The sequence below is a fragment of the Procambarus clarkii genome, chromosome 85 (genome assembly GCF_040958095.1).
Source record: "Procambarus clarkii isolate CNS0578487 chromosome 85, FALCON_Pclarkii_2.0, whole genome shotgun sequence".
Lineage (NCBI taxonomy): Eukaryota > Metazoa > Arthropoda > Malacostraca > Decapoda > Cambaridae > Procambarus > Procambarus clarkii.
Window position 1 is genome coordinate 6252208 of NC_091234.1, and position 24448 is coordinate 6276655.

At 43.0% G+C, this 24448-nt stretch overlaps 1 protein-coding gene across 1 annotated transcript in view; it reads left to right on the top strand.

The window, feature by feature from the left end:
- LOC138358646 (uncharacterized) overlaps nt 1–21470 on the top strand; it is a 36884-nt gene extending 15414 nt beyond the window's left edge. The window contains exons 2-3 of the mRNA XM_069316714.1: nt 20923–21079; nt 21261–21470. Coding sequence (XP_069172815.1) covers nt 20923–21079; nt 21261–21470 — 367 coding nt within the window. The remainder of the gene's footprint in view (nt 1–20922; nt 21080–21260) is intronic.
- The last annotated feature ends 2978 nt before the right edge of the window (nt 21471–24448 follow it).

A 24448-nucleotide genomic window follows, 5' to 3' on the forward strand; every position in this document is an offset into this window, starting at 1 on the left:
TACAATGAAGGTGAAAACATGGGGGGATACATAAGGGATAAACATAGGGGCTGCAGAAGGCTTATTGGCCCATACGAGGCATCTCCTATCTAAACACAAAGATTAATCCAGTGTAATTGGCCTGTTATCTTGGACATTGTCTTCTGTGTTGGCATCGATATGTTCTTGTCTTGTCCTTACTCTCATGGTGGGTAGAGTAAATAGTTCCGTGATTTGGGTGTTCATGGTAGGTCGCTCTATTCTTATGTGAATTGCCTCAAGAATTTGTAATCTTCTTGAATCTTGGGTTTTGTCTATTATGCAAGTATTCTTGTTCAACAACAACAACATAACAACATTGTTCAACAATGTTGAACAAGAATACTTGCATAATAGACAAAACCCAAGATTCAAGAAGATTACAAATTCTTGAGGCAATTCACATAAGAATAGAGCGACCTACCATGAACACCCAAATCACGGAACTATTTACTCTACCCACCATGAGAGTAAGGACAAGACAAGAACATATCGATGCCAACACAGAAGACAATGTCCAACATAACAGGCCAATTACACTGGATTAATCTTTGTGTTTAGATAGGAGATGCCTCGTATGGGCCAATAAGCCTTCTGCAGCCCCTATGTTTATCCCTTATGTATCCCCCCATGTTTTCACCTTCATTGTATTATCACCTGACCTAATGCGGGTATAAAATCAACTAGTATTGTAAGATCTGTTCACTTGAGAATGAACCATGGAGGTTCGAAACGTCGTGCAAATTATACAAATAAGTGTAATACACTCTATAGTAAATCACTTCTTTTCTTCACCTTAAAAGTACGAAAATGAGTTTTGGAGAACTCCTATTTCAATTAAGCCCTAATGCTAAGAAAATAGTTAGAGGGATAGAAGCCCTAAACCAGAAAATAATAAATACAGAATATGCGGTCATATTCAATGAAACATATATATATATATATATATATATATATATATATATATATATATATATATATATATATATATATATATATATATATGCAGACCAAGTACGACAATCAGCGACAACAGAAAATTAGGTACCCAAGTCAGCAAGAAAATTGAAGAGGGCAATACAGTCGGGGCACTCAGGTTAATCACAAGTGAGGACAAAATTTTGCCCAGGGATGAAACCACAGCCCAAGCACTGAGAGAAAAACACCCCGTCAGGGCCGTAGGTGGACCTCCCCCACAGGTCAGGCTCGCCCCTAATCAGGAACCTCTCGTCCTCCGGGAGTCAGAGGTTTATAAAGCTATCGTTTCATTTCCCCCGGGCTCCTCAGGAGGCTACACAGGGGTAAGACCTCAACATGTGAAGGAAATGGTGAACCCTGTTCTTGGCCCAGCTGCAGAAGCGCTCCTGACAGAAATCACAACGTTTGTCAACAACTGCCTCGCCGGGTTAATCCCTGATGAAATCAAACCATTCTTCTTTGGTGCATCCCTATGTGCCCTGAAAAAGAAGGGGGGAGGAATCAGACCCATTGCCGTTGGTAATACCCTTCGCCGCCTAGTTGCAAGGGCTGCTGTCAGAAGTATCCGAACGGAAGCAGCCACCATGCTGCAACCCAACCAGCTGGGGTTTGGAGTCCCCCAAGGCTGTGAAGCAGCGGCTCATGCTGCACGAGCCTACATTAGCTCTCCTACTGAAGACCAGGCAGTAGTAAAATTAGATTTTAAAAACGCTTTCAACTCGGTCAAAAGGGAAGCAATCCTCACTGCAGTCCAGGAACATTGCCCAAGCATTCTCCCGTTTGTGTCAGCAGGCTACAGCAAAGACTCAACCCTCCTGTTTGGCAAACATGAAGTCACCTCAGCAGAGGGAATTCAACAGGGTGACCCACTTGCACCGTTCCTCTTTTGCATAGCGGTTCGAGAAATTACAACCAGACTGTCCAGCGAGCTCAACATCTGGTTCCTGGATGATGGCACTCTGGCAGGCACACAAGATTCCCTGCTAGAAGACTTACAGCTGGTGAAGACACGGGGGGAGTCCATGGGTCTCGTTCTTAGCCCCTCCAAGTGCGAAATTATTGCATCTAGTGAAGTAATCATTAGAGCAGTGAAATCAGTTCTACCAGAAGCCTCAGTCGTTAAACCTACCGACAGCACACTACTCGGAGCACCTCTGGGCCACAATGCCATTGCTGCAGTCCTTGACGAAAAGTTTAGAGACCTAAAGAGGATGGAAGAGAGAATTGGGGACTTGGACTCCCACGATGCCCTCTACCTTCTCACAAAGTGCCTTACCTTGCCCAGGCTAACATACTTCTTAAGGTGTGCACCAACTTTTGGCAACCCACTTCTAAATCAATATGATGAGCTCCTCAGGTCAGTATTCAGGAAGGCGCTCAACCTAGATTTAGATGACAGTCAGTGGGACCAAGCAACACTACCAGTGAGATTTGGAGGGATAGGCATACGAAAGGCAACTGAGGTAGCACTTCCAGCATTCTTATCCTCATGTACAGCAGCCAACGAATTGGTAGGGCAGATCCTACCAGAGCGTTTGAGAGAGACAGCGGGAACTCATGATCAAACGTTCATCGAAGCAGCCAGACAATGGGACACCATTGCACACCCTCAACCCCGACCACAAGTCCCAAAAGACCACAAGCAGGCCCACTGGGATAGCCCCATAATGGAAAAGACTGTCACAGCAATGATTGACAACGCTGATGCTGAAAACAAAGCCCGCCTCCTAGCGGTAACAGCACCCCACGCCGGGGATTTTTTATTTGCTGTGCCCAATGCAGCCCTGGGAACTCGCCTCAGTCATGACGCTCTCCGCATTGGAGTTGCCCTTCGCCTTGCCGCCCCCATCCTCACCGAACATAGGTGCATCTGCGGAACTGCGATGGCAGACCAATATGGTCGTCATGGTCTGGTATGTCGTAAATCACAGGGTAAAATTGCAAGACATGAAGAAGTCAACGACATCATCAAGAGGAGCCTCGCCACAGCCCGCTGCCCGGCACAAAGAGAACCACACTTATCCAGACCTAACGACCCTCAGAAGCGCCCTGATGGGGTCACCTTGCTTCCTTGGAAGGATGGTAAGCAAGTGGTATGGGACTACACGTGCGCTGCCACACTGGCCAGTACCTACCTCCACTACAGCACACGTGAAAGCGGTGGTGCTGCTTCTTTCAGGGAATCGCAGAAAATTATTAAATACAGAGGTCTAGCACACTGCTACAGCTTTGTTCCGATCGTCTCGGAGACCCTCGGTTCGTGGGGAAAATGTGCATTGAAGTTCCTGAAGGAATTGGGGGACAAATTGATCAGCGCTACAAAAGACCAGAGAGCAAAAAGTTTCTTGTTCCAGCGCCTCAGTGTTGCGATTCAGAGGGGAAATGCCTGTTGCGTCTTGGGCACTAGTCCAACTTCAGAGGAATTCGAAGAAGTGTTTGACTTGCAACAATGATCGAACCCGTCTGTGACATTCATCAATGTTTCCCATTGTTGTGTTCTTCAAGAGATCCATAACCTTTAAGCACCTTTTTGCATTATTATTTTTGTATCAACCCATGTATATCTTGTAACCATCAAATGCATAATAAAGCACAAAAAATATTCAAGGAAGGGGGTGGTAGGAGAAAAGCACACAGAAACTGTATTGGAGGGGATCTAAACATTCCCTCTAATGCGTTATGCGTGGTTTCCTCCGAGGCTATGGGTCCCCCTTCTTCCAGCTAGAGGTGGTACTCCCTTCCTATAAAAAAAAAAAAAAAAAAAAAAAAAAAAAAAAAAAAAAAAAAAAAAATATATATATATATATATATATATATATATATATATATATATATATATATATATATATATATATATATATATATATTAGTATATTTTGGTAGCAGACTTTCCTGTAGACATATATTATTAAATATGACCGAAAAAGTAAGATTAATAATTCTAACACGAATTTTCTCTATCTTTCTTACGTTTCTTTTCACTGTTGATGGTAATTCAAAGATCAATTCTCCAAAATTCATTTTTATTTCTAGTCTGACGCGACACTTGAGCGCGTTTCGTAAAACTTATTACATTTTCAAAGACTTTAGTTTACAAACACACAACTGAAACTGAATAGAGCTTTGCACATCTTCGAGTTTATATCTACATTTGGGTGAGGTGGATGAGGTGAAATGAACTTTCAACAATGGGTATTAAATGGGTATTAAATTCTAACACAAGACAGAACACGAAACAATGGGTATTGAATGGAAGTAATTGTAGAAAGCCTATTGGTCCATATTTCTTGATGCTTCTATATTGGAGCGGAGTCTTGAAGTGGGTAGAATATAGTTGTGCATTAATTGGCTGTTGATTGCTGGTGTTGACTTCTTAATGTGTAGTGCCTCGCTAACGTCAAGCCGCCTGCTATCGCTGTATCTATCGATGATTTCTGTGTTGTTTGCTAAGATTTCTCTGGTGATGGTTTGGTTGTCGGAAGAGGCTATATGTTCCTTAATGGAGCCCTGTTGCTTATGCATCGTAAAACGCCTGGAAAGAGATGTTGTTGTCTTGCCTATATACTGAGTTTTTTGAGGCTTACAATCCCCAAGAGGACATTAGAAGGCATAGACGACGTTGGTCTCTTTTAAAACGTTCTGCTTTGTGTCTGGAGAGTTTCTCATGAGTAGGCTGGCCGTTTTTTTTGGTTTTATAGTAAATCGTCAGTTGTATCTTCTGATTTATGTCTGTAGGGATAACGTTTCTATTAACAATATCTTTCAGGACCCTTTCCTCCGTTTTATGAGCTGTGGAAAAAAAGTTCCTGTAAAATAGTCTAATAGGGGGTATAGGTGTTGTGTTATTTGTTTCTTCAGAGGTTGCATAGCGTTTCACTTTCCTTCTAATGATGTCATCGACGAAACCATTGGAGAAGCCGTTGTTGACTAGGACCTGCCTTACCCTACAGAGTTCTTCGTCGACTTGCTTCCATTCTGAGCTGTGGCTGAGGGCACGGTCGACATAAGCGTTAACAACACTCCTCTTGTACCTGTCCAGGCAGTCACTGTTGGCATTCAGGCACATTCCTATGTGCCTGAATGCCAACTAAATTCCTAGCTAATTTTACACACATGGCTGAAGATATTATCCGTCGAATATGCAAGGCAAATTCAAATATGAACATGGATTTTACAGCAAAAATCTACAACAAAGCGTTCATAATGATTGAAGACTTGTGCTTAGAAATCGCGAACAAATTTCTCAATCAATTGGAAATGCCATCACTGAATCGATCTACTGCTGCTTCGTTTGATGTAGAATTGCGTTGTGAACAAAATTACAACACGGGTGATCTATTGTCGTATGTTTAATCAAATATTCCTAGGCTAACGCTTGAGCGAAAAGGCATTAACAATCAAATAATTCACACTGTCAATAACGGGCTTGGAGAAATCTTCTTAGATGCGCCATAAGGATCTGTAAAACCTTCCTAATTATATTAATTCTGGTAGCATTTCGATCCCCATATGGCATAACCTTAGCTCTTGCATCGTCCGGAATTGCTCTGACATTGCTAACATGTGGAAGAACTGCTACTTCGGCTTTGAAATCGCAATTGAACATGCAATTCATTGAAACTCCCACATGCAACATTTCCAAAGCATCCAGCATGGGAAAAGTATTGCAGAAATGCGAACTTATTGTTTGGGATGAATGCACAATGCCCCACAAAAAATCGCTCGAGGCTCTTGATCGATCATTGCAAGATTTGCGTAGAAAAATCAGACCATTTGGGAACACAATAATATTGCTTGCAGTAGATTTCAGGCAAATATTACTTGTAATTCCTCGGTCGACACCAGCGGACAAAATAAATGCTTGCCTGAAATACTCTACTTTGTGGCACCACGTAAAGACATAAAAATTAACTACAAATATGCGTGTAGTTATGTTGCTACTGAAAAACGATCCATCAGCTGAGATATTCTCACATCATTTTTTGGAGATAGGGAACGTAAACGTGCCGGTTGATCTGACCTCAGGACGAATTTCATTGCCTCATAAATTCTGCAATTTAATGACGTTCAAAGAAGAACTGATTGAAAAAGTATTTCCCAATATTCAAACCAATTATAACAATCACGACTGGCTAAGTGAACGAGCTATTCTTGTGGCCAAGAACAAAACGTCTAAGAACTTAAGAACATTCAAGCGAGGCAATCACATACAAGTTCGTCGACACTATTGTGGAAGAAGATAAAGCAGTTAATTATCCATTTTTTTTTAATTCACTCGATCTGCCAGGGATACCATCACACGTACGGATATTGAAAATCGGCTTGTCAATTATCATGTTGCGAAATATCAACTAGCCAAAACTTTGCAACGCCACATGCCTTGCAGTAAAAAAGTTAATCAGCAACGTCGTAGAAGCACAATCTTGACAGGACCTTTCAAAGGTGAAGATGTCCTCATTCCTCACATTCCTATGATTCCAACAGATATGTCATTTCAATTTAATAGTTTGTAATTTCCAATTCGATTGGCGTTTGCAATCACTGTCAACAAAGCTCAGGGCCAATCTTTAAAATTCTGCAGTTTATATCTAGACACAGATTGCTTCTCACATCGACAATTATATGTTGCGCGTTATATAGTCGGCAAACCAGACAATCTCTATATCGCCACAGACAATGGAACAACAAAACCACAATGTATATCCACAAGCATTGTGAAATTAAACATATTAGAAACGTGTGCTTTTTCTTTTCTTTCTTTGCCATTTAACCAGACTGAGCCACAGCAACGCGTGGCGGGTACTGCTAGTTTATAAATAAAAATGGAAATGTTCGTTTGTTCAAAATCGCTAATCTCCGAAAGTACTTCACCGATTGCTTTGAAATTTTCACACAACGTTCCATTCACATCCAAGCATGTTTTTATATACATTCTATATTGATGTCACGTCTGTGACGATAAAAAACATGCTTCTTCTTAAAAACTGTGTTTTTCATATGTTTTTCATGTGAGGGAAATCTTTGAAACCTCTTTACCGATTGCTTTGAAATTTTGACACAATGTTGCATTCGAATAGGCGTGTATTTTTATATATCTACTATATACATGCCTCACCTGTGACAGGAAAAAACATGCTATTTTTGAAAAACAGCGCCATCTGTTGGACGTAAGGGCAACACACGCTGTAATCTCCGAAAGTTCTTCATCAATTGCTTTGAAATTTTGACACAACGTTGCATTCGAATAGGCGCATCATTTTATATACCTACTATATAGCTTTCACCCCTGTGACAGGTAAAAACATGCGTTTTTGAAAAACAGCGCCATCTGTTGCACATTATACCAACATGAACGCTATGTTAAATATATCACGAATTCCATTTGAATGTTTCTGATTGCAAAGATAAATTATATTTTCATAGATTTCGATTTATTTTATTTTTAATGAATTATTTTGTGTGACATTGTGTTGGAATTGAGCTGTGTTGTTTACCATACCGTTCATTTCGCAAGTATAAGTATAGATGCCACACCTGTTACAGGAAAAACTATGCTTTCAATGTTTCTGATTGCATTGATAAATTGAATTTTCTTAGATTTTGATTTTTTTCATTTTGATTTAATTATTTTGTGTGAATTGTGTTAGAATTGAGCTGTGTTGTTTTTCCAGACCATTAATTGCGTGAGAATAGTTTATTTTTATATTTTTTTAATATTTTCATTTCATTTTTTTAACTGTTTTTCTTATATTGCAATGATAGGAACATCAGATCACTTGATGTTCCCAATTTTCTGATGGGAACATCAGACCATTTGGGAAGGCATCGGATAAGGGAGTGGGGAATGGTGGGGAGGATGAGGTGACGGAAGTGAGAGATGGTGCGGAGGACGAGGGGACAAGGGAGGGGTACTGGTGGGGAAGGATGAGGGGACGGGGGAGTTTGGGATGGTGGGGACGAGGGGATGGGGAAATGGAAAATGGTGGGGAGGACATAGGGACTGGGGAGTGGGGCATGGTGGGGAGATCAAAGGGACAGGGGAGTAGGGCATGGGGGAGTGGGGAATGGTGGGGAGGACGAGGGGACGGTGGAGTGGGGAATGGTTGGGAGGCCGAGGAGACGGGAGAGGGGAAAATGATGGGGAAGACTGGGGGACAGGGTAGGTTGCTGTGGCTGGGTACTACTAGTCCTAAGAATAAGAACCCAACAACGAACGCTCACCGCTCCTGAGGACTCTGCCGCCCCTCCAGTTTTGTTACCTGCTCCTTGAGCCCATGGCTGCCCACAGATGATGTAGCATCCCTAGAAGGCAGCTAAGTACAGTGACCCAAATGTGATTGAAACAAACGACAAGACCAACCCATGTTATCCCATTTCGATCTCATTAGTGTTGCTCCCTGGAGGAAGTTATTCCCAACGTTCATAATAATAATAATAATATTTTATTCAGGAAAAGTTCATACATAGATGCAAAGTTACAAACATAATGTTGGATTTATGGATAGAGCTAGTAAATACAATACCTAAAGCCACTAATACGCATAGCGTTTCCAGCAAGGTGTGAGGAAAAAACACTTAGACTAAAACTTAATAGTAATTGGGAGTAAAGTATAAATTGTGTTGAAAAAAAGGAATAAAAAAAGAAGAAAAGGGGGAACATGGAAAAAATCAGCAATTGTACAAGTTGGTCACCAAACAGCATTGTTTAGAATAGCAAGACATGGGTTGACATTTAGAGACTAAAGTAGGTTACATTGAGCTAATAAGATAATAGTTAGTTCAACTCTTAAACTGGTTGAGAGAGGTACAGCCATTGACATGATTAGTGAGGCCATTCCACATGCTGGGTCCCTTGAGTTGTCGAGCATTTCTAGTTTGGTTAAGGCGCACTCTTGGAATATCAAATAGGTATTGGTTTCTGGTGTGGTACTCATGGGTTCTGTTACAACCTTCTAAGAAGTTTTTAAGCCCAGGATTGACATTACAGTTCAGAGTTTTAAATATATTGAGTACACATGAGAGGATGTGCAGTGACTTAATATCTAACATATTCAAAGATTTGAGTAAGGGTACCGAGTGCTGTCTGGGACCAGAGTTAGATATTGTTCTAATAGCAGCTTTGTGTTGAGTAATTAGAGGACGTAAATGATTTTGGGAAGTAGAACCCCAAGCACAAATATCATAATTGAGATAAGGATAGATGAGAGAGTAATAGAGCGTCACCAGGGCATGGCGGGGTACATAATATTTGATCTTAGAGAGAATGTCAACAGTTTTAGAAACTTTTTTTCATATATTTAGAATGTGTCCCTGGAAATTCAGCTTGTTATCGTTGAAAACACCAAGGAATTTGCCATCAACTCTGTTACTAATTTGGATATTATTTATTCTTAGATTAATTTGATTTGAGGATTTATTACCAAACAAAATATAGAAAGTTTTGTCAATGTTAAGGGTGAGTTTGTTGGCAGTTAGCCGAAGATGGACTTTATTTAGTTCAGTATTCACTGTGACATTTAGAGCAAGAGGGTCAGGACTGGAGAAAATGAAGGTTGTGTCATCAGCAAATAGAATTGGTTTGAGGTGTTGAGAGGCATGTGGAAGGTCATTAATAAATATGAGAAAGAGGAGAGGGCCAAGTACGCTCCCCTGATGAATACCAATATTGATGGTTAGGGTTGGAAAAATGGAATTATTCACAGAAACATACTAGGGCCTGTCAGTAAGGTAAGACTGAAGATATTGGAGGGAGTGACCTCTGACTCCATAATGATGTATTTTAAGAAGGTTTTGGTGGTTGACAGTGTCAAAAGCCTTACGTAGGTTAACAAATAATCCAACAGGGAACTCATCATTATCAAGAGCTGCATGTATCAAGTTAATTTTACTAATTAGTGCATCAGTAGTGCTCTTTTTGGGTCTGAAGCCATATTGGCAAGGGCTATGTATATTGTGTTTGGGTAGATTAAAGTAAAGCTGCTTGTAGATTAGTTTTTCAAATATTTTTGACAAGTTTGGCAGAATTGATATAGGTTTGAAGTTCTTGACATCAGTGGGATCACCACATTTATGGACTGGGGTTACTCTCTCTCTCTTTTTTTAGAATATCTGGAAAGGTTTGGAGTTCACGTTACTTGTTTTAGAGCAATGCAATGGCAGGAGCTAAAAATCTGGAGGCTTTTTTGTAAATTAGAGTTGGTATCTCAGCAAGGGCATTAGACTTTGTTTTAAAGGAAAGAATTATCTCATTAACATCAGTGGAGTTAGCAGGCATTAGGTACAGAGTCTCTGGATAGTTACCTGTAAGGTAGTCCTTGACATTAGTACGGGAGGATGGAATATCATTAGTAAGGGATGTCCCAATGAATGAGAAGAACCTATTGAATTCAATAGCAGTATCAGAGGCTGAAAGCAAACCGTTGTTATTGGATAGGAGTATTGGTTTTTTATTTAAAAAAAAAATTGAACACAATATATTGCAAATAGTGCTCCATGTTTTTTAATGTTGCCCTTAATTTGGGTGAATTTATTTTCGTAGTATTTTATTTTGGCTCTCCTAATTATTTTAGACAGCATTGATGAGTAAATCTTTGAAAATTCTTTGGAGACGACTCCTAACCTATACTTCTTCTCAAGGTCATGTTTTTTTTATTAATAGATTTAGTATTCCCTTTGTAAACCATGGATTGTTTAGGCTTTTAGTTGTGACTTGTTTCGTTAGCATAGGACAGTGGGTGTTATAAAGACTGAGAGTTTTCTGAAGAAATGTTTGCACTGCTAGGTTGATGTTCCCTATGTTACCTAATTCGGTCTCCTAGTTCAGCAATAAAATGAGTTAAAATTTTATTGCTGCATCAGCAACAATAAAATTGCCTATAGAAGTTTCATTGTGCAGCATAAAACTTATCTACCTTGTATCTAGAAGGGGTTTGTTAATGTTGGTTAGGAGAAATGTGGGGTAATGGTCTGTGGTTCTGTCAATGATTATCCCTGAAGTAAGTGGAGAGGTTATGTTAGTTCAGATGTGGTTAGGAGCCGTGACAGTACTATCAGTGATTCTAGTAGGTCTAGTGATTAAGGGTATGAGGAAGCAGGAACTCATACAGTTGAGGAAACTAGCATTGTTACCACATCGCCTAGTCTTCCCCATTTACCTGCCTACATTTATCCTGCTACCATGCATACCATGGGAGCCGGTCGGCCGAGCGGACAGCACGCTGGACTTGTGATCCTGTGGTCCCGGGTTCGATCCTGGGCGCCGGCGAGAAACAATGGGCAGAGTTTCTTTCATCCTATGCCCCTGTTACCTAGCAGTAAAATAGGTACCTGGGTGTTAGTCAGCTGTCACGGGCTGCTTCCTGGGGGTGGAGGCCTGGTCGAGGACCAGGCCACGGGGACACTAAAGCCCCGAAATCTTCTCAAGATAACCTCAAGATCTCAAGAAGATAACCAACATCAAGCCCAGTAAGGCCACTAAGAAAGATAGCACACCTATCAGGATTAACCCAACTAGCTAGGCCAGCAACAGGAATAGTGCGGTTGTCTCCCCGACTCTCCCCCTTGACAACAAAAACATACCATCACAGCTGGGTGGAGCGACGTCATCGGCGTCTCCGACACGGACCATGCAACAATTATGTAACCATATGGAGCAACTTAAACGAGCTTTCGCAACTTGTTCCGACTCCAAGCGCTTCGCTGATAACCCATAACTCAAGTTATTAACCCAGATACATGAAGACCAAATATCAGTAATCGAAGAGCAGTCGGCCATAATAATGAACCTACAAGGTGAAGCTATAGTCATGGTCAAGAATAATCAAGATCTGTCTACCAGAGTCGGCCTCCTGGAACTAGAATTAAGCTCTCTTAAGAACACAGTAACTAACTTTCAAACAGCAGAAATCACTAGAAAACAGGAAGAAATGTTACAAAAGTTTGAGAACCATCTTAACACCCTACAACAGCAACACACTGTTACCCAAGACGAATCAGACCAACATGAGCTCCTTGATTCTGTCATTATCTCCTCACATGAGATAATGTGATAATGAGATAATGATTTCCCCAAGAAACCGACGGAGAAGACTGTGCTGCCATCCTGATCCGATAATTAAGAAACATCAAATCAGCTTATAGAGTGGTACCAACTCATCTGGTGAAAATAACAGAAAAATTCGTGTGAAATTAGATAGCTTTATAGCTGCTCCTGCAAGTCAGCCCTTAGCAAAGGTGTAGTCTCTAGTCAAACCTCTGTTTATATGAATGAATGTCTGACCAGGATCGGACAAAGTCTCTTCTTTGAACTGCGTGGAGTCCGTAAAAATTCCATTGGATCAATTAAACATTGTTTTGTGCGAGATGGTAAAATTCTAGCTAAGAAGACTGACGCTGGGAAAACACTTATGAAATAACCACTGAGGCACACCTCAGGACTTTTCTCGCTGACTGTGGGATAACAGCCGAATAATCAGATTATAAATTATATATTTATTATTTATTTATATGTATACAAGAAGGTACATTGGGGTTGTGAGGAAACATAGCATGGTGTTAACATTTTTGTAAAGCCACTAGTATGCGCAGCATTTCGGGCAGGTCCTTAATCTAACATATAATTTTAAGTAGGTAAATTCTAGCAAAATTTATAAAGTGATAACATGTACATAGCAAGGGAAAAAAATGAGATGAGGGAGATTAATAGGTATATTAAAGCACATCGGTAGCTCTGATTGATTGCATTGACAGCTTGAATGGTAATTTAACAAAGATTAATAAAGATTAATAGTTTCATCTAATAACCAAAGTGTGCTATAGCTCTGCCTTTCCTTTCAAAAGGTTTTTAATTTTATCATTTTAAGTTATTTTTATTCTTCTTTCTTGTTTAACCCACTATTTTGTTTATTGTTCATTTCCTCATTTGCAACTTACTGCATTATTATTTTGATCCTACTGTCTCAATACAGTAACCTTTTTATTACTTCACTTGTTTTTATTATATATGTGTATTTTAGTTAGTTTAGTTCATGTTATTATGCACCTCATACCCATCTTGTGGGCGGTAGTGAAAAGGGTTACAGAGGCACATAATGGGCTCAGGGACTGAACCCCACAATTCATTTAGCTAAGCCAGTTACAATCTTGATGAGCTAGTTATAAAATTCAATATAAGTCGTCACATTATCAATGGGTTCGAGATCGACCACAAGTACAGTTTCTAAATTAAGCAACTGACATATGTGGAGAGCTAGTATCACAATTGATATGTTTGTCCTGCACAACGCCCCCCATCCACTGGGCAGCGGAAGATAGGTTACACCGCCCCTTATCCAGTGGGCAGCGGTGGATAGGTTACAGTCACTTAGTTACTACCTACAGTTAGCAATCTGGGGATATTTGGATAAAATTTCTAGTAGCACATCCTTTTGAATGAAATATTGACACATCGCTGGAACATTGGTTATAGAGTTGTCTCTGAATTCACGTATATTTTCGCACTCCAACACATAGTGACGGAGGGTGTGCGAATAATTTTGTTGACACAGTTTACATTTGGTCAGGTATACATCGGCAGATAATGAGAATTCCCAGAGATACTTGTAACCGAGTCTAAGCCGAGCAGTAGTAACATCTAGAAGTCTGCTGATTTTATTGGTTGAACCATAGATGTGTGGCTCCTCTTGCATGATAGTATGATGATAGATGGAATTACTGGTGTCGATTTCACTTTGTCTCAGATCTACAACATTTTGTTAAAGTTCATGGTGTACTGCTGCTCTCAGATTGCTCATTGACAATCCAAGGTTACACTCAACGTCTCCTTTAAAGGCAGATTCTTTGGCTAACTCATCAACTCTATCATACATTCGGAAGCCAACATGAGATGGATTGCAAATGAAATGGACTCTGTTACCATCATTATTAATTTTGTTGTATTTGTGTCTAGCTTCGGACAAGAGCATGTTACAGTTATGTCTTAAAGAGTTGAGAACATTTAAGTGACAAAGAGTCACTTTCAATTAATGTATCAAGTTTGGAGACTTGTACACATTTCAGTGCAAGGAGCAAGGCAAATAGTTCGGTCTGATGGTTAGAGGCCCAGTTGTTTATCCGGACTCCCCACTCAAAATATAAGCCATCGCCCATTGGCATTACAACTGCACTTCCAGCTGCACCCGTGGTGCGGTGTAGGGAACTATTAGTGAATATAATTTGAGAGAGGGAATGCTCTGTGGAGAGAGTATCAATATGGCTTTAAGGCGTTGAGCTTTGCCTCAAGACGAAGCTTGGGCAAAGCTCTAATTTGTTTCTTGGGTGGAAAGGGAGGGATTGAAATGGGAAAGGGTGTAATCTCCCACGGTGCAGGATAGTGCCGTTGTTGTCTTGGTACAAATTATAAATCTGATATATTATGAGTTTAGTTCCAGTTTTAGTTATCCATCTGGAACAATACTGACCTTCAATAAAGAAATTCTGGAGGGCTTCTGTGCAAGGGTTAGGATGAGTTAGCCTAAGCATTTTTAAACCAATATAACAGTTAATTTTAGTAACACGATCAACAACCCTCGTAATATTAAGTTCCTTTCTCATGATAAGTATCTTTGTAGTACGAGGGCACCCAAGGATTATCCTCAAGGCTTCGTTCTGCAATTTTTCAAGCCCTCCAAGCTTTCTTTCAGGCATCAAAACAAGCAGAGGTGCAGCATAATCCACTAAAGATCTGATGTATGCAAGGTACATCATTTTGACAATTCTGACATTGGCACCAAAGCCTGAGTGATAACCTGCAACAGCCTTGAGAGCTCGGAGCCTCTCTTTATACTGACGACAGAGTCTGAATACAACAGGACCATACAGTGGCACCTCAAGGCCAAGGTATTTGAATCTGTTTACATAGTCAAGCTGGGAGCCATCAGACAGTTGCATCTTGCGAACAGCTCCTCACTGCCTGGGTGGGCGCCGATTTAGTATCTTTGTTTTTTTTCTGCTGAAATAAGTCTAATACAGAGTTAAGAGTGTTCTACGTGTTAGCATACCAAGTGGTGTGTATCATTATATCATCAGCTTAGCTAATGATCTGGACGTTGGGTTTGCTCGGTACAGAGTTTAACAGCGTGTTTATTAAGATATTAAATACCTGGTTGATACCTGGTTGATGGGGTTCTGGGAGTTCTTCTACTCCCCAAGCCCGGCCCGAGGCCAGGATTGACTTGTGAGAGTTTGGTCCACCAGGCTGTTGCTTGGAGCGGCCCGCAGGCCCACATACCCACCACAGCCCGGTTGGTCCGGCACTCCTTGGAGGAATAAATCTAGTTTCCTCTTGAAAATGTCCACGGTTGTTCCGGCAATATTTCTTATGCTTGCTGGGAGGACGTTGAACAACCGCGGACCTCTGATGTTTATACAGTGTTCTCTGATTGTGCCTATGGCACCTCTGCTTTTCACTGGTTCTATTCTACATTTTCTTCCATATCGTTCACTCCAGTACGTTGTTATTTTACTGTGTAGATTTGGTACTTGGCCCTCCAGTATCTTCCAGGTGTATATTATAAGATAAGGTAGATAATAAAATAAGGTAGGACTGAGGACACCTCCCTGCGGGGTACTTAGTTCGAAGTCTCTTTTTACACTCCTATGCCTCTGGAAAAATACAGATGACTTCCTGCTGGATAAGTATCCCCTGATCCAAGAAAGAAGCCGACCACCAATATTCATTGTTGCAAGTTCACTCAAGATAACATGTTGATTTGCAATATCAAAGGCAGACTTGAGATCCAGGAAGGTGGTATAGGACTTTTCAGTGTGCAAGGCAAGAAAGGTGGTGATGCAATGATGCACACTCCTTCCATGCATGAAGCCATATATCTGGGGGGATAGCACGGTTCTTATTCTATGGAGGAGACGGTTTAGGACCATTCTCTCGAATGTTTTGCAAATGCAGCTGGTAAGGGAAATTGGGCGGAAAGCATTCTCTTGATTTGTCTTGGGAATTGGAATTATTATACTGTTGGTCCAAGACATAGGAAGTTCCCTAGTAACATAGCTCATATTATACAGCTCAAGCAGGGGATTCCCTGGTACTAAAGGGAGCAGACGCAATATGTCTTAAGTGATACCATCCTTACCGGGGATATGGCTTTACCTTTGTTTAGGGCCGTGAGTAATTCAAACTCAGTAAATGACACGTTGCATTCATCTTCCTTGTGGAGCATGAAGTCAACGAGCCTTTCTCAATCTCCGTAACCAGAATTTAATTTGAACTATGTGGGGGAAGAACCACTTCCAGAACCAGGAAGTGGTCACTCTACATCAGGGGCAGGTCCACCACTGGCAGAACCGGGGAGTGGCCACTCTACATCAGGGGCAGGTCCACCACAGGCAGACCCAGGGAGTGACCACTCTACATCAGGCGCAGGTCCACCACTGGCAGAACCGGGGAGTGGCCACTCTACATCAGGGGCAGGCCCACCACAGGCAGACACAGGGAGTGACCACTCTACATCAGGGGCAGGTCCACCACTGGCAAAACCGGGAAGTGGCCACTCTACATCAGGGGTAGGTCCACCACAGGCAGACCCAGGGAGTGACCACTCTACATCAGGGGCAGGTCCACCACTGGCAAAACCGGGGAGTGGCCACTCTACATCAGGGGCAGGTCCACCACAGGCAGACCCAGGGAGTGACCACTCTACATCAGGCGCAGGTCCACCACTGGCAGAACCGGGGAGTGGCCACTCTACATCAGGGGCAGGCCCACCACAGGCAGACCCAGTGGTGACCACTCTACATCAGGGGCAGGTACACCACAGGCAGAACCGGGGAGTGTCCACTCTACATCAGGGGCAGGTCCACCACTGGCAGAACCGGGGAGTGGCCACTCTACATCAGGGGCAGGTCCACCACTGGCAGAACTGGGGAGTGTCCACTCTACATGAGGGGCAGGTCCACCACTGGCAGAACTGGGGAGTGTCCACTCTACATCAGGGGCAGGTCCACCACTGGCAGAACCGGGGAGTGGCCACTCTACATCAGGGGCAGGTCCACCACTGGCAGAACCGGGGAGTGGCCACTCTACATCAGGGGCAGTCTGCCACAGTCAAGGTGCCAGGCTTGAACACCACTTCTGCCACAGTCAAGGTGCCAGGCTTGAACACCACTCCTGCCACAGTCAAGGTGCCATGCTTGAACACCACTCCTACCACAGTCAAGGTGCCATGCTTGAACACTGCTCCTGCCACAGTCAAGGTGCCATGCTTGAACACTACTCCTGCCACAGTCAAGGTGCCAGGCTTGAACACTGGTCCTGCCACTTTCAAGGTGCCAGGCTTGAACACTGCTCCTGCCACAGTCAAGGTGCCATGCTTGAACACCACTCCTGCCACAGTCAAGGTGCCAAGCTTGAACACCACTCCTGCCACAGTCAAGGTGCCAGGCTTGTACACCACTCCTGCCACAGTCAAGGTGCCAAGCTTGAACACCACTCCTGCCACAGTCAAGGTGCCATACTTGAACATTGCTCCTGCTACAGTCAAGATGCCAGGCTTGAACACTGCTCCTACCACAGTCAAGGTGCCAAGCTTGAACACTGCTCCTGCGACAGTCAAGGTGCCAGGCTTGAACACCACTCCTGCCACAGTCAAGGTGCCAGGATTGAACACTGCTCCTGCCACAGTCAAGGTGCCAGGCTTGAACACCATTCCTGCTACAGTCAAGGTGCCAGGCTTGAACACCACTCCTGCCAAAGTCAAGGTGCCAGGCTTGAACACCATTCCTGCCACAGTCAAGGTGCCAGGCTTGAACACTATTCCTGCCACAGTCAATGTGCCAGGCTTGAACACCACTCCTGCCACAGTCAAGGTGCCAGGCTTGAACACTGCTCCTGCCACAGTCAAGGTGCCAGGCTTGAACACCACTCCTGCCACAGTCAAGGTGCCAGGCTTGAACACCATTCCTGCCACAGTCAAGGTGCCAGGCTTGAACACCACTCCTGCCAGTCAAGGTGCCAGGCTTGAACACTGCTCCTGCCACAGTCAAGGTGCCAGGCTTGAACACTGCTCCTGCCACAGTCAAGGTGCCAGGCTTGAACACCACTCCTGCCACAGTCAAGGTGCCATGCTTGAACACCACTCCTGCCACAGTCAAGGTGCCAGGCTTGAACACTGCTCCTGCCACAGTCAAGGTGCCAGGCTTGAACACCACTCCTGCCACAGTCAAGGTGCCAGGCTTGAACACCACTCCTGCCACAGTCAAGGTGCCAGGCTTAAACACCACTCCTGCCACAGTCAAGGTGCCAGGCTTGAACACCACTCCTGCCACAGTCAAGGTGCCAAGCTTGAACACCACTCCTGCAACAGTCAAGGTGCCATACTTGAACATTGCTCCTGCTACAGTCAAGATGCCAGGTTTGAACACTGTTCCTGCCACAGTCAAGGTGCCAGGCTTGAACACTGCTCCTGCTACAGTCAAGGTGCCAGGCTTGAACACCACTCCTGCCACAGTCAAGGTGCCAGGCTTGAACACCACTCCTACTACAGTCAAGGGGCCAGGCTTGAACACCACTCCTGCCACAGTCAAGGTGCCAGGCTTGAACACCACTCCTGCCACAGTCAAGGTGCCAGGCTTGAACACCACTCCTGCCACAGTCAAGGTGCCAAGCTTGAACACCACTCCTACCACAGTGAAGGTGCCAGGCTTGAACATTGCTCCCGCCACAGTCAAGGTGCCAGGCTTGAACACCGCTCCTGCCACAGTCAAGGCGCCAGGCTTGAACACCACTCCTGCCACAGTCAAGGTGCCAGGCTTGAACACCACTCCTGCCACAGTCAAGGTGCCAGGCTTGAACACCACTTCTGCCACAGTCAAGGTGCCTGGCTTGAACACCATTCCTGCCACAGTCAAGGTGCCAGGCTTGAACACCACTCCTGCCACAGGTTATGCATTTTTCACTTACTGACTGCAGTTCATTTATGAGTTAAAACACACCTCAGATTTATGAGGTTCACCACACACGGCACAAAAATAGTTTTTGCTTGTGCAGTACCTGGCCACGTGGCGCCCCCATCGTTGACACTTATAACACCTACGAGGGGGAGGGTTGTAGAGTGCTATGTTATAGTGCCGACCTAAAGCTGCTCTAGAGTAAATTCTGTTCGGTATAGGCATGGCACCTTTCTATGTGGCAGCTATGAGGCCATATCTCAGACGTTTAGGGTTTACAACATTTTCATCACAGAGATATACAGGCTAAATGTGTTTATTAACATTGAATATGGCAACGGTTACTTTTGGACACCTTGGTACTGCATTTTTCATCTTAATACTTGTAAACTGGGTGTTTAGCAACACATTTACAGAAGCACTGTCGTTTTTTAACGAAGACATACTCACTTTCATCTCTAGGTAACTTAATGACCATGTCATTATATGTCGCAGAGGCTTCACAACCACTGCACTTTTCCCTCTACTGTGGTTCCCAGAGAAAAATCTAGCCGTAAATGTTTGGCAGCAGCCGAATTGGGTGTGTTAGATCGTGCCGTTCTCGAATGCTTACGTCGCTGACTTTCTCATTTGCACCTTGTAACCCTTATCATATGCACCGCCCTCTGATGTGTCGTGGGTCATCACTGAGGAGATCGCACTATCATTAGAGAACAATTTAGCATACGATGGTCCCCAAAGTCACTATCTGGCAACGGTGATGTGCTGCCCGGCATCTCGCCCACGACAGTTGCCATGACGTTAAAGACACAACATCTATATGCAGGGTATTACGGTACACTCGCTCTACAGTGAACCACAAAGCAGCACACCAGTAGATTGCCAATTCACAGGGTGGATGGGGCCGTGAACCATCAAACAAGATCAGCAGAAATAAATCGGCCAGCCTGCATATATGAGGCTCCACTATTTTCAAGGTCAGAGCGTACTTGCAGATCGGCGAACAAAATTTGAAGTTAGTGACATACGCATAAATACCTGGAGTCTGCTCAATACTCACAACAAAATTGAAATACACAGACAACAAACCGTAGTTCTTGAGAGCTGGTGAAGAGATGTGCAATAAGCATGTTGATCATGAAGACGTTCCTGGCACCATATCCTCCTTTCCTGGCCGGGCGAGGAGCTAGGCCTAACACAGCTATAGTTGATGTCACACCAGTGCCCAATATTCCAACAGCTCCTTTGTTAATCCACAAAGTTTTTGTAATTAAAGTTTCTAATCCCCCTCAATCGTCAGAGCACTACTTCACATCAACTAATGTAGAAGTAAGGCATCACTCAAAGTATCTACACTGAAAAGAGGCTGCATTGTTTCATGGTCACTAGCGTCTCCGATCAAAGAAAAAGGCAATCACGGCTCAGCGGTTGTATGGCGCAAGAGCTATCTTCGGGTACCTGACATGTTTGGTTTAGGCCCAATAGGTATGTGAGGAAGAGAGGCGTCCCTTCGCAGGCCAGCAGCAAGGCTACAAATGTCACTTCTAATTTACTAGTGCAGGTGATAACCAAGTTTCAGACCCACCTGGTGTGTGTGTCCCATATTGGCTATTAAGCTTCGTAAATGCAGCAAGTCCAATTACACCACCGACAGCGAGCGCAAGCGCAGGGGAGGACCCCACAAACGTTCCTCCCCTACGCAGCCTAAACCTACACTGTCTCAGTAGAAAAAAGAAAGATCCTGAACCGACGCCCACGCAGACGGGGTGGGTCTGTTCGCAAGATGCAGTTGCAAGATGGCTCTCTACTCGACTATGTAACCAGATACAAATTCCTTGGTCTTGAGGTCCCACTGTACAGCAGTGTTGTAGCCAGACTGGGTCGCCAATGTAGAGAGAGGCTCTGTGCTCTCAAGGCTGTGGCAGGCTACCATCCAAGGTATGGCACAAATGTGAGAATTGGCAAAATGATGTATCTCTCATATGTTAGATCTCCAATCGTTTATGCTGCACCTATGCTTGCACTAGTGTCTGAGAAAATGCTTGGAGGGTTGGAAAAGATGCAAAACGAAGCCATGAAGATTATCCTCGGATGCCCCCGTACAACTATATCACTAAACACAAGGAAGGAACTGGATATTTCATATGTAAGTGATCGTATCACTAAAATTAATGCTTTAATTGGTATCAAGATGCTTAGGCTAACCCACCCTAACCCCTGCACTGAAGCCCTCCAAGCCTTCTTTCTTGAAGGTCAGCCTCCCTCCAAATGAATTGCAAAAACCGCCACTGTTCTCAGAATGTATTATATTCATCACCTCTACCAAGATTGACAACAACGACACTTTCCTGTCACATGGGAGATTACACCTTTCCAAATACGGGATTCCCTCTTTTTCACCCAAGAAGCTGATTAAAGAACAAGCCTTGCTTCGACAAGAAGCAAAGTTCAATGCCTTAAGCCAAATTGATGCTTTAGTCAGTGAGTGCTCCCATTGCCAAATTGTTTACACTGATGGCTCCTTGGAAGTCTCATGATGCAACTGGAAGTGCAGTTGTTGTGACAGGGAGAGATGGTTCCTTCTCCCATGAGTGTGGAGCGCGTCTAAGTAACTGGGCCTCCACTCTTCAAACAGAATTGGTTGCCATAATCCTTGCACTCGAGCGCGTATATGAATCCAAAGTTGATACGCTAATTGTAAGTGACTCCTTGTCATCCTTGACTGCCTTCAGCTCCCAAAGGCATAACTGTGACGTGCATATCTCTGAAGCTAGACACAGATATGTTGAAATAATCAATGATGGAGTCAGAGTTTGTCTCCTGTGGATTCCTTCCCAAATTGGTCTCCGAATGCATGATAGAACTAATGCGTTAGCCAAGACTTTCACTCATAACAAGGAATTGATTACAATCTTGGACTGCCTTTGAGCAGCCTGAGGGCAGTAATATTTCGGGAACATCAACAAGATCTCATAGACTTGATGTAAAAATAAAATTCACGCCAGTTACTCCATCTGTCATCATTCAATTATGCAGGAAGTACCGCACGTCCATGGATCATCCAATAAGGTTAGCAGACCTCTAGATGTTACCATTATAAGTACCACTGGGAGTTTGTAACATCTGTAGATGTAGATTTGACTAAATGTAAACTCTGTCAGCAGAACTACTCGCATACATTGCTCCATTATATAATGGAATGAAAAAAATGCGAAATTCAGAGATAATACCATCAATGGAGTCCAAGAAATATGTAAGTATTTCATTCATGATGTACTGCCGGGAATCTAAAGGAAGTATCCAAAATTTGCTTACTATAGGTGATGTATGCACATGACTGTAAAGCTGCCGCCCAGTTGGGTGGGAGTGGAGCAAGACTAGTAACTGTGTGACTCACCATAGATGTAAAGTGCCTTGTATAGTGACTATTATGAACCTCTTGTTGAATCACTTGTGATATTAAAAGATTATCGGTGTGTGTATATGTATTTGTGTAAATGATTATATATATATATATATATATATATATATATATATATATATATATATATATATATATATATATATATATATATATATATATATATATATATATATATATATATATATATATATATATATATATGTATATATATATATATATATATATATATATATATATATATATATATTTTATTAAATATGACCGAAAAAGTAAGATTAATAATTCTAACACGAATTTTCTCAATCTTTCGTACATTATGCTTCACTGTTGGAGGTAAATCAAAAATCACTTCTCCAAAATTCATTTTTATTTCTAGTCTGACGCGACACGGGCGCGTTTCGTAAAACTTATTACATTTTCAAAGACTTCACAAATACACAACTGATTAGAACTTGCGTTTCCCTGATTTTATATCTACATTTGAGTGAGGTGGGAAGGGTGATGTGGCATTACATTTGAGTGAGGTGGGAAGGATGATGTGGCATTAGAGGATATTAATAGGGTATTAAAAGTATCAACACAAGACAGAACACGAAACAATGGATATTGAATAGAAGTGTTTGTAGAAAGCCTATTGGTCCATATTTCTTGATGCTTCTATATTGGAGCGGAGTCTTGAGGTGGGTAGAATATAGTTGTGCAATAATTGGCTGTTGATTGCTGGTGTTGACTTCTTGATGTGTAGTGCCTCGCAAACGTCAAGCCGCCTGCTATCGCTGTATCTATCGATGATTTCTGTGTTGTTTACTAGGATTTCTCTGGCGATGGTTTGGTTATGGGAAGAGATTATATGTTCCTTAATGGAGCCCTGTTGTTTATGCATCGTTAAACGCCTAGAAAGAGATGTTGTTGTCTTGCCTATATACTGGGTTTTTTGGAGCTTACAGTCCCCAAGTGGGCATTTGAAGGCATAGACGACGTTAGTCTCTTTTAAAGCGTTCTTTTTCGTGTCTGGAGAGTTTCTCATGAGTAGGCTGGCCGTTTTTCTGGTTTTATAGTAAATCGTCAGTTGTATCCTCTGATTTTTGTCTGTAGGGATAACGTTTCTATTAACAATATCTTTCAGGACCCTTTCCTCTGTTTTATGAGCTGTGGAAAAGAAGTTCCTGTAAAATAGTCTAATAGGGGGTATAGGTGTTGTGTTAGTTGTCTCTTCGGAGGTTGCATGGCTTTTCACTTTCCTTCTTATGATGTCTTCGATGAAACCATTGGAGAAACCGTTATTGACTAGAACCTGCCTTACCCTACAGAGTTCTTCGTCGACTTGCTTCCATTCTGAGCTGTGGCTGAGAGCACGGTCGACGTATGCGTTAACAACACTCCTCTTGTACCTGTCAGGGCAGTCGCTGTTGGCATTTAGGCACATTCCTATGTTTGTTTCCTTTGTGTAGACTGCAGTGTGGAAACCTCCGCCCTTTTCCATGACTGTTACATCTAGAAAAGGCAGCTTCCCATCCTTTTCCGTCTCGTAAGTGAAACGCAGCACGGAACTCTGCTCAAATGCCTCCTTCAGCTCCTGCAGATGTCTGACATCAGGTACCTGTGTAAAAATGTCGTCAACATACCTGCAGTATATGGCCGGTTTCAAGTTCATGTCGACTAAGACTTTTTGCTCGATGGTACCCATGTAGAAGTTTGCAAACAGGACACCTAGGGGAGAACCCATAGCGACCCCATCTACTTGCTTATACATGTGCCCATCCGGGCTCAAGAAGGGTGCCTCTTTAGTACAAGCTTGGAGTAGTTTCCTCAGAATACTTTCTGGCATGTCAAGAGGAGCACAGGCTGGATCACGATACACTCTGTCGGCTATCATTCCGATTGTCTCGTCCACAGGTACGTTGGTAAACAGCGATTCTACGTCCAACGAGGCTCTTATCCCTGTGGCCCGTGCGCCCCGCAGTAAGTCCACAAATTCCTTTGGAGACTTCAGGCTGAAGGCGCAAGGAACATAAGGAGTCAGCAGGCCGTTGAGTCGCTTCGCCAATCTGTACGTGGGTGTGGGTATCTGGCTAATGATTGGCCGAAGTG